Source organism: Erpetoichthys calabaricus, chromosome 8 (assembly GCF_900747795.2).
Source record: "Erpetoichthys calabaricus chromosome 8, fErpCal1.3, whole genome shotgun sequence".
Classification (NCBI taxonomy): domain Eukaryota; kingdom Metazoa; phylum Chordata; class Cladistia; order Polypteriformes; family Polypteridae; genus Erpetoichthys; species Erpetoichthys calabaricus.
Genome location: NC_041401.2, coordinates 79851332 through 79862378, shown reverse-complemented (window position 1 = coordinate 79862378; position 11047 = coordinate 79851332). Strand labels below are relative to the sequence as shown.

Here is an 11047-nt window from a genome sequence, read left to right as displayed (position 1 = left end):
TGAATCTCTGACAAGAAGAAGAAGAATAGCTTGTCCATAGTAAAATCAGTTTCCATGTAATGGCAAGAAGGGGGAGGCCATCGGCTCAGCCAGGGCTTTCTAATCCATTTTTCAGTTAAGTCACCCAAGTGTGTTGTCTGTAGTGCAAAAATGGGCTTCCTGGTCAGTAATTGCCAAATCACCGTATTCAAACATAAAATGGGCTTGTAAGTACGCTGCAGCTCCTCGACAAGCCAACTCTCCCTCTTTTAAAAAACTTTGTGCTCAAAACGAAGCTACACTCCCAAAGCCTTACTGAAACCAGGCTATGGATCCCAATTCAGCTACAGATGTGTGATGCTAAGCCAAGTTGTCCTGTACCATCTTGAGAACTTTTAAAAGTGTTTGTGTGATTTCCCCACCTGAGGAGTATGGCTACCCTACACAAAAAGAGATGTTACAAGGAGTAATGAGTTTGAACCAGGCTGTGGATGCTGGGTCCGTCTCAAAAGAGTAACAGCGTGAACTTAGGTCGCTTTGTGAAGTCAGAGGAGTCTTGGTGAAGGAGCTGCCATCCACATTGTGGTTACCTAGTCAGCTTTATGCTAAATGAGCTTGTTCAACTAGAGAAAAGGGTCCTGACCCAATGCAGAGGCTTGAGCACACACGCGTTCAAACTCTTCATTTACACGTTTGTTTGCTATGCCACACAAGGCTCTTTCAGGGGCCTCCAGACCTGAGTGCCTGGCTTGTAGTAGACAAATGAGTGGGGGAAGAGAGAGTGTAAATGTGCTGTTTTATATTGGAGCTTGATCTGCCCCATGAAACGAGGAACATTTATTTTCCTGTTCACAAAAATGTTTGCTTTGAACAGGCACCTTCTGGACAGTTTTGCAGAAACCTCATGTTAAAGTCCCATTCGTCCTCAATGTTAGCTCTGAGTGCCAACCTTATTCTGCAAAGAGAAAGTCCTCCTGGCTGTGGCCACTTTTCCTACACTGCAATCGTACCTGAGCATTGGCCAACAGGCTGGCCTTCAGTGCCCATTGGAAGAACACGCATGATTAGCTCACAACAGCCCACCTTATCAAAACCTACAGTGCCTTGTGCTGTTGGGAAATGCAATTCATTGTGAATGTGAGTGCCCTGCAGGAGCAGTCCTCCCGACTGTGAGAGCTCTCTGGAGTCATGGAGCAGGGCAGTGCCAGGCAAAACGCCAAGGCACTAATTGCCTAATCTGACTGACCCCTGATATTTAGAGTAGGGATTCCTGAGGGGCCATCCTATTACCTGCACATAGCCAGGGAAGTTCACATGACACCCTGGCACAAACACCAGGCATTTGCTGTGCAGTTCTCGCCGCACTCTTGTGACATTTTAGACCCTACTCTAAAGTCTCAGTGCCACAATACTGAGGCATATGGTGCCCTACTGGCCTATTGGTTTCATCTCAGCCAGGGGATTTTAGGACAAATAAATGGTGAAGTCACGAGGAGACTGAATCCAGAATGGTGGAAATAAGAAGCAAGCAGAAAAAAAGGACAGCAGTTACATATGAGATAACCAACTGTTTGATGGACAAAATTGCGTTCTCTTGGGTTTAAAAGTTTACCTTCCCATAAACCTTCACTTTAAATGGGGGGCATGCAACCTATCACAGCACTTTTAAAGTTCTCAGCCTGAAAGTGCAGAAAAATGCAGTGCCCAAAAGAAGCAGGTATCATCATTAAGCAAATTACTTCCAAAATGTTCACAACCCAGTCAGACATGACCAGGAAGTCATAATCAAGTAGACTCTAATGCCAACATGTGGTGCCCTCAGTGGGCACAGTACATTACAGGATCTGCAGAACATCTTCATACTACAGAGATTAACATGACAAGTCCAGCGGGCAAAACACAACTCTGCTGCGGGCAGAGCATGGCATTTTGAGAACACATAGCCTTGCGTAACTGGTATGTTTAAGTGGCACTGCTTACAAAAGACATTGAGCAGGAAACCCCAGAACATACTGTCATATATATGGTTCACCGTTGACATTGAACTGAAACACCAACTTGCCGTGCCCACCACTGGTCAAATATGTCGGAGCAGCATTCTTTTGACACTTTTCATAACCGAGCCATATGCAGCTTTACAGCTCAAAAGAAATATTCTTCTGAATAACTGAAATACAATACCCCACTGTGGGCAGCGTTTAATACTCGACAACTTTATTTCAATGTTTCCATAAACACACGTGGTATAAAATGACAGCCAGGTTTGTGTGGCATATCTGAAAGGAGCTCTGTGTGCTTGAACAAAAAGTATATGAAAGAAGAAGAAAGACTACAGTATTAAAATAGTGGCTGCATTTGGGCAGCTCTAAAAATACATTTCAAAGGTGCATTTACACGTCGTCTCTCTTTGCCTGGAATTGTTTTCTTTGAATCAACTCTGCTATTTGATGGAGTTTCCTCCTGTTCAAGGCCATTGGACCTGTCGCTCTTGTCATGAAAAGGATAACTTTGGTATTTTTCAGGCTGAAATTATTTCTTCACAATCCTGTTACTGAGTGTATTCATTTGCCAGGTGAAATTGTGTTCTAAAGTGAAATGTATTTTATATATTACAAATAATAATAATAACTAATCTCCTCTTGCTTTATATAGTGGAGCTTATGGGTACCAGGGTCCTATTATAAAGAAAAGCTTTAACCCATGCCAAATGCATCCACTTTAACGTAACAAAGGTTTCAATTAAAAAAAAAAAAAAACCTGTGATAACAAAAGTAACCTGGAAAAGCGTTCAGTTTTACCTCCGAATCTCGGTGCCATCGTCTCGAGGTAAGGACGTGTTTCTTGCTCACTTGTCTGTTAACTCCGGCTGTCACAGGTGACAACCCCAACCTCCCCATTCACCGAGCTATATTCTGTGTATTAAACTTCTTCAGTGGTTATGTTCTGCCATGGCTTGTAACGCCTGACAGACATGTGCTCGCTCAATTCATAAGATTCATTTTGCCTAAATGGTGCCCGCTTTTCACCTTTTACATTCCATATTGTTATTTTACATAACCTATAGAGTGAGATTCACACCGAGGGGCAGCATGATAAAGGGCATGCATGAGTTACATTGTACTTTATACACTTAACAATAAATTCGAACTGATCAAACTCCAGTCTTAGATTTTTTTAAAGAAGCTAGCCATGTGCATCTAGCAGTTTTCAATTAAAAAAAACATTGAAAATGATAATGGCGGGGTGTGCAATAAAGTTGACTGAAGTGCAACAAACTGTAATTTTTAACGTGAGGCGAGTCGCTCTTGCTGAAGATGTGGAAGTAAAAGAACGGAGAACATTTTTAAAGGAGTAAACTCACTGATGGGGCGGCACGGTGGCAGCACTGCTGCCTCGCAGTTAGGAGACCCGGGTTTGCTTCCTGGGTCCTCCCTGCGTGGAGTTTGCATGTTCTCCCCGTGTCCGTGTGGGTTTCCTCAGGGTGCTCTGGTTTCCTCCCACAGTCCAAAGACATGCAGGTTAGGTGCATTGGCGATTCTAAATTGTCCCTAGTGTGTGTGTGTGCCCTGTGGTAGGCTGGCACCCTGTGTTGGCTGGGATTGGCTCCAGCAGACCCCCGTGACGTGTAGTTAGGATATAGCGGGTTGGATAATGGATGGATGGATAAACTCACTGATACCAGGGAAGAATATGCAGACTCCATGTAGACCCTGGCACTGTGAGGGACGAGTATCATCTCTGCCTATGCTGGAGCATCTACTGAACTTACTAAACCCCTAAGTAAATACATGCCTATAATGTCTCTGCAAGTTACATGTGTGTTTTTCTCATGGTAGACCACCAAAGCACACATAATATTAGACCGCAGCAGGCAATATCGTTTGAAAAATCCAAATAAGCTTCAAGATATTGAAAGAATAAGTAATTGTGCAACTTTTTTTTCAGTTATTGTGTACTTGTCCTTGGAACGGAGGTGGCACACGGGGCTTGGCAGTGACTCTCTGAGTTGAATCCACATCCCTAGCCCTGAAGGTTGCCACGGAGAAAGAAGAGATGCGAAGTGAAGTGCACAAGTGAGATCCTTTTAAAATGTCTAAATATCACAAATATATTTTACTTTCTTCCTTCTTAAAAGGACATGGATGCACTGTCTTGAAATCTTGAGATGCAGATTTTTAACTTAAAACATGAGCACTTCTGTAAGATTTAAGATTGTTTTGCCCTGACATTGGAACTCTGGCGCCATTAGCTCAGTTGTAAAACACAACGGCAGGCTAGTTTTTTTTTTTTTTTTTTAATTACAAAATGTATTTCGCTTTAGAACATAATTTCATGTGGCAAATTAGTAATACCATGATTGTGGAGAAATAAGTGTCTTCAAAGATACCAAACTTATTCTTCAACGGTGTAATGCAGTTGTAAAGATGACAGTTATTTTAACATCTCCCAGCATTTGCTACCCTAAATATTTAAACCCCTTGGGGTCTGAATAGAGAGAGGGGTAGGGTAGAGTCCCATATAGTGGGGTTAGAGGAATTTGACCCTAATCACTGGGATCTTGGCCTCCAAACAAAAAAGAACTTCTTCTATGAGCAGCAGGAGCACCACATACCCAGCAACAGCTAGGATACCTTAGGTGGGGTGGCACACCTGCTTCAACATAACTGGAGAGGACAAGAAGACGTTATTGTCACAGGGCAATTCTATTTTCTGCACAATGGAGATATTTACAACTGAAGACATTAATGTGGAGACAAAAGTCAGAAAAGTGTGCTGCCACCTTTAGTACTTGAAAGAGCAAAACATACATAAAGGTGATGCAGTGTGTCAGTACAGAAAAACAAACAGCAGCTGTAATGGCAAAGCTATCGTTGCAGAGCTTCTGCCCAATGGGTTAAAATCCTAGGCTTAGGCACTGTCTGTGTGGAGTTTGCATGTTCTTCAGAGGTCTGGGCAAGGTGTCCACTGCGTTCCACGGTAAAAACTTCAGAATAAATCGAGGGATGTTATTCTTAAAACTATACAATACACTCTGCTCGCCATGTCAGAAGTTTTCTTTTTAAATTTTCTTCCTTTTTTGTCATTCTGGTATTATATATACAGCATATAGTTTACATATATTTATCTATGTATTTATTTAAAGAGCTTCTGTAAAAGGACAAGTTTCCCCCTGGTGACAAATAAAGTTTTGTCTGTTTATCTACACAAAAGAGACTGCATCTGGAGTACTGTGTGCAGTTTTGATTCCCACACTTCATGAAAGACATAGCAGCACTGGAAGCTGTGCAGATGACTGCAGCCAAGTGCCTCCCAGGAATGAAGGACATGTTCTGCTCCAGCAGGCTCAGAGAATTGCACCGGTTTAGTCTTGCGCAGTGAAGTCCTTATCCAGGTCTAAAAAACCTTCAAAAGCACTGATAAAGTAGATCCTGCAGAATTATTATAATTTAACAGTGTATTAATCTACTTGAGGACAACAGTACAAATTACGGGGAGATGCAGTTAGGACTGAAGCCAGAACACACTTCTTTACACAAAGAGTTGTAGGAATCTGGAATAGATTACAGAAAAATAGTTATGTAGTGTAGTTGATATTGCAACCTCGATGAAGGAGCACACCTAACAAACATGGACATTCTTGTCATCCCAGTTTGTCTGTCTATTCAGCACCCCATCTCACTGTTGCTAATGCTTACCTAGTCGGTACACAACCTTGGAGTCATGATCAAGGACCAGCTGTCCTTCAAGAACTATGTTGAAAACGTCTCTCAGTCTTGCACATTCACTCTATACAACATCCACCAGACAGATTAATAAATATACTTCATTTGTTCCCAAGAGGAGATTAAAAAATTTTAAGTATCAGACCGTATCTGAAAGAAAATACAGCACATCTCCTGGTCCAAGCTCTGGTCTTGCAACGTCTGGACTACTGCAACTCTCTGCTGGCAGGAGTACCGGCCTGTGTTACCCAGCTTCAAGGATATCAATCTGTCCAGTTAGGAAGCATAAGCAACTGTGAATCAACTTCATCTGCTTTGGTGCAAATAACAGTGACAACAGGTGCACTGCTGAGACAACAGCAAGACAGACCCCAAAAAGGGAAAGGTTTTGCAGGTGGTGGCCACAGATAATTTCTCTCTCCTTATCTTTCCTGACTGATGAGGTGGTACCTGCAGCTGATTCAGGTTGCACAGGTAGCCCAGCTCCTCCAGGATGACACATCCATACATACTGTCAAGTTTTGCTGTGTCTCCCAGCAGAATCTCAAGAACATGGAGGAGATACCAGGAAACAGGCCATTACACAAGGAGAGCTAGGGGGTGTGCAGGCCAGTCAATGGCATCAATGCTTTCAGCATCCAGGAACTGTCTCCACACTCTGGCCACATGAGGCTGGGCATTGTCCTTTACCAGCAGGAACCCAGAGCCGACATTACCATCGTAAGGTCCAGCAATGGCTCTGAGAATTTAATTAGCAGTCAGAGTACCGTTGCATAGCACAAGGAGGTCTGTGTGATGCTCCAAGGATATATCTTCACAGGCCATCACTGACAAACCAGTCATGCTGGGTGATGTCACAGGTTGCATAACCTTCACCATGGCATGACTCTTTCATGTTTGTCACATGTGCTCAGTGTGAACCTGCTCTTATCTATGAAGAGAACGGGCACCAATTGGCAGAACTGACAATCAAGCTGCATGGTGATGGGTTGTGAACACAGATGCCACTAGAGGACTCCGGGCCATCATGGAGTCCGTTTCTGTCAGTTTGTGTTGATCTACAATATTTTGTGAGTCACTTTAGATAAAAGGGTCTGCTAAGCAAATAAATGTAAATGTAGTTGAAGCAGAAACCTTGACAAGCTATAAGAAGTATCTGGATGAGATACTGGGACTGCTTAGTCAGTAGCTTTACAAACAAGCTTGATGGACTGAATGGTTTACTCTCATTTGTCAGATTCTTGTGTTCTTAATTTTACCCCAACATCCAATAGGTTAACGGGGAATTGTAAATTGGCACAAGGAGAGGGCTTGTGTGTGCCTTGCACTTAGCACCCCATCTAGGGTTGGTTCCTGCCTTGATCAACCTCCCAGTGACTGCACTGGATCATCAGGTCACAAAATGTCTGAATGAATGATGTCTCAAGTGCCCATTGAGAAACTGCCACAATAAAGTAGAACTTGCATAGTCATACATGGAGACATGTACTCTGCCAAGGTCCCTGGGAGAACTTGACAGAACTGTGCAAATGCCCACCATGCTTCACACACTCATTACACAAAAGTGAAAACCCTTACCATACAGAGTGTGCCCAGTCCAGATGCTGCAGGGCACCTAGGAAGGTGTTGGAGCACATCAGGTACAGGAGCGCCACGTGAGAACGGGAAGGGCCCGTTCACACCCCCACAGAAATGTGCAAAGGATGCCGAGCAGCAGTATCCCACACCCCCCTTCCCCCATGTACGCTCGTGGACTTGGCAGTAACAATGGGGAAGGAGACTGGAGGCTTGCCTAAGGCAGCCCGCCATGTTCCTCCTGAATATTCACTAGGCTCTTGTACGCGGCCCCTTCCTGAACCAGACTTCACAGCAGCTGCACTTGAGTTGAGAACGAGCCCCCATTGTTCCTAGATGAGCTACTTTACATATCAATGAGGCTGCCGGAGGTGGTCTCAACAGACAGGTGGTCTTCACACACACAGGAGGAAAGGAGAAATGTCGGCCAAATGACCACCTTAGTCTAGCCGGACTAAAAATGAGGACAAAGGTGCAGGGCACAGCAAGCGCAACGCAGCGGAGCAAAAAAAGCGGCAGCCGCCCTGGTCGCAAGAAGGAAGGAAGGAGCCTCCCAAGGGTCGGACTGCTCATGCGAGGACGTCAGGAAATGGCACGAAGCGTGGGGTGCCTGTGTGTGTGCGTGCGAGTGGACGTGTGTCCACGCGCCGGCAAATGAGCGCGGGCAGGCGTCAAAGCGCGAGAGTGTGAGAAGGGGCGTGCGCGTGTGCTGGGTGTTTACGCACGTTTAAAGCTGACAGTCAAGGCAGTGACCACGCCCCGTCATTCCGGCCTCCTAATAAAAAAAAAAAAATCCCTCTATGGTCAGCCCCGCCTTCAGGGGGCGGGGTTCAAACTGACAAGGCGTCGCCGTTTCCGGCAGACCCGCCTACTCCGGCGAAGCTAGGACACTCACAGTCTTAAAGCTTTAGTAGACTGGGGACGGGGAGCGAGTGAGCGAGTTGAGCGGTGGAGAAGAGAGGCTGGGGCGACTGAGCAACGGACGAGCGGACCGCAAAACGTGGAAGGAAAAGGAAACGATTTTGCGAAGGGAGCGTAGCAGAGACGGCGCGCTGGGAACAGAGGATGAGACAGAAGCGGCAGCGGATGCGTCTTGGACTGGACGACAGGTAGAGGACACATCGGTGGGCAGAGCACGCCGTAAAAAAGGTACGAGGCAGACAGAAAGCGTCCTAAGAAAGCTGTCGCGGTCTACATTGGCATTTTAAGTGGAGCAGTGGGTCCCACAGTGGACAGACAGCCTGAAGTAACATATAGAGGATCTACAGTCTCGGTTTATATCCATATTGGAGCGCATATTTAAAGCAAGAAAAGTGGACAATTATATTAAGAGGAGGGTGTAAATATCTCACTGTGATTTAATGCCTATAGACTGGTGGGGCGGAAACAGCAGCAAACTGTGGACGTAGCTCAGTGGACTGGACACACACTACAGAAGCTGTTCCCTTCTGACCCTGTTGTGAATGGATATGGCACATACCTTTTGCACAAGTGGCATGGCAGAAATGTAGCTTCAGAGTAGTCTGGGGTAGTGCTGCCAAAACCCCTCTTCTGGAATTTGAAACCCTCCGACTGACCATGTTCGGCAAATGCCTTCTTCTTCCAAACGAGGCAGCACAAGCAGGTTCTACTGACACATTCCTTTGATATTCATTTGGCAGTGGCACCTTGCAGGTCCTGCATACCACTATGAATGGGAACAGTGCAAGACTGGTCATGTGGTTTTTGTGTCAGCTGCTGGCCTTGGGACTGAGTTTGGAGATTGGAGCTTTTGATATCGAGCGCGGACGGGAAGCCAAATGTGAGCCAATCGAGATCCCGATGTGCCAGGGGATCGGCTACAACATGACTAGAATGCCCAATTACATGCGCCATGAAAACCAAAAGGAAGCAGCCATCAAGCTACAAGAGTTTGCCCCACTGGTGGAGTATGGCTGCCACATCCACCTGCGCTTCTTTTTGTGTTCTCTCTACGCCCCTATGTGCACAGATCAGGTGTCCACCTCCATCCCAGCCTGTCGACCCATGTGTGAACAGGCCAGGCAGAAGTGTGCACCGGTCATGCAGCAGTTTAACTTTGGCTGGCCAGACTCTCTGGACTGCTCCAAGCTGCCCACTAAGAATGACCCCAATGCTCTTTGTATGGAAGCTCCTGAAAATGACACCAAAGTGGAAACGCCCAAGGGACAAGGAATGTTGCCTGTGCCCCCCAGGCCCAGACAGCCTACGGGTGGAGAGGGGCACACAGTGGGTAGCACGGGAACCTGCGAGAATCCTGAGAAGTTTCAGTATGTGGAGAAAAGTCACTCTTGTGCCCCAAAGTGCTCCTCGGCAGTAGATGTCTTCTGGTCAAGGGAGGACAAGGACTTTGCTTTCATTTGGATGGCTGTCTGGTCCACATTGTGCTTTGTTTCCACTGCCTTCACTGTTCTCACCTTCCTCCTTGACCCTCACAGGTTCCAGTACCCAGAGAGGCCCATCATTTTCTTGTCAATGTGCTATAACGTCTACTCTGTGGCCTTCATCATTCGGTCAGTGGCCGGAGCCGAGAATATCGCTTGCGACCGGGAAAATGGCGAGTTGTATGTCATCCAAGAAGGCCTTGAGAGTACTGGCTGCACAATTGTCTTCCTCATTCTGTATTACTTTGGCATGGCCAGTTCAATATGGTGGGTCATTCTAACCCTGACATGGTTCCTGGCTGCTGGTAAGAAATGGGGACATGAGGCTATTGAAGCTCACAGCAGCTATTTCCACATGGCAGCATGGGGCATTCCAGCTATGAAGACTATTGTCATCCTCACCATGAGAAAGGTGGCAGGGGACGAACTCACAGGGCTGTGCTATGTGGGCAGCTTGGATGTGAATGCGCTCACGGGGTTTGTCCTTATTCCCCTGTCCTGCTACTTAGTCATTGGTACCTCGTTCATCCTGACAGGTTTTGTGGCCCTGTTCCACATCCGCAAAATCATGAAGACAGGGGGTACCAACACAGAAAAACTGGAGAAGCTGATGGTCAAAATTGGCGTCTTTTCCATCCTGTATACAGTCCCGGCCACTTGTGTGATTGTCTGCTACTTCTATGAGCGGCTCAACATGGACTACTGGAAGTTTCGCGCTCGGCAGCAGCAGTGCTTATCTTTCCCCGGACGTCGTAATGAAGACTGCTCGCTGGAGGCTTCAGTGCCCACCGTGGCTGTGTTTATGCTCAAGATCTTCATGTCACTTGTGGTGGGCATCACCAGTGGCGTCTGGGTTTGGAGCTCCAAGACACTGCAGACCTGGCAGGGCCTGTGCCACAGGAAACTGGCAGTCAGGACTAGCAGGAAGCCCTGCAGTAGTGCCAGCTGCAATGCCATTCACTGCCATTACAAGGCTCCGGCCGTGGTGCTGCATGTGACCAAGACAGACCCCTACCTGGACAGCCCCACACATGTCTGAGCAGCAGTGTGGAATCAGACTCTCAGGGCCAGTGAGCAAGGTGGGGGGGGGGGTCCAGCTCTAGCACATCATCTGTCCACTGAAGAAGATTTTGTACAGTTTGTATGTTTTCTTTTCATCTGTTATCTGGAAAGTTTTTAAATCTCAAATTATTATTTTTTTAATTTATTTTAAGGATATTTAATTGGAAACTGTCTCTTCTGGTTATCTTTTGTATATGCATTGTAGAAGGCTCTGGTGGCGGCCCGTGCAGACAAGTGCCTTCAGCCTGCCCATCGTCGGCGTCTTTGAAATAAAACTTCTCTGTATTTGCACCACTCTGTCCCGCG

The 11047-nt window shown here is 46.2% G+C and overlaps 1 protein-coding gene across 1 annotated transcript; it reads left to right on the top strand.

Annotated features, from left to right (window-relative positions):
* Positions 1–8176: 8176 nt before the first annotated feature.
* Positions 8177–11047, top strand: LOC114655738 (frizzled-9). Its single transcript, XM_028806945.2, has one exon. The coding sequence runs from the start codon at positions 8967–8969 to the stop codon at positions 10716–10718; it is 1752 nt and encodes a 583-aa protein (XP_028662778.1). The 5' UTR covers positions 8177–8966; the 3' UTR covers positions 10719–11047.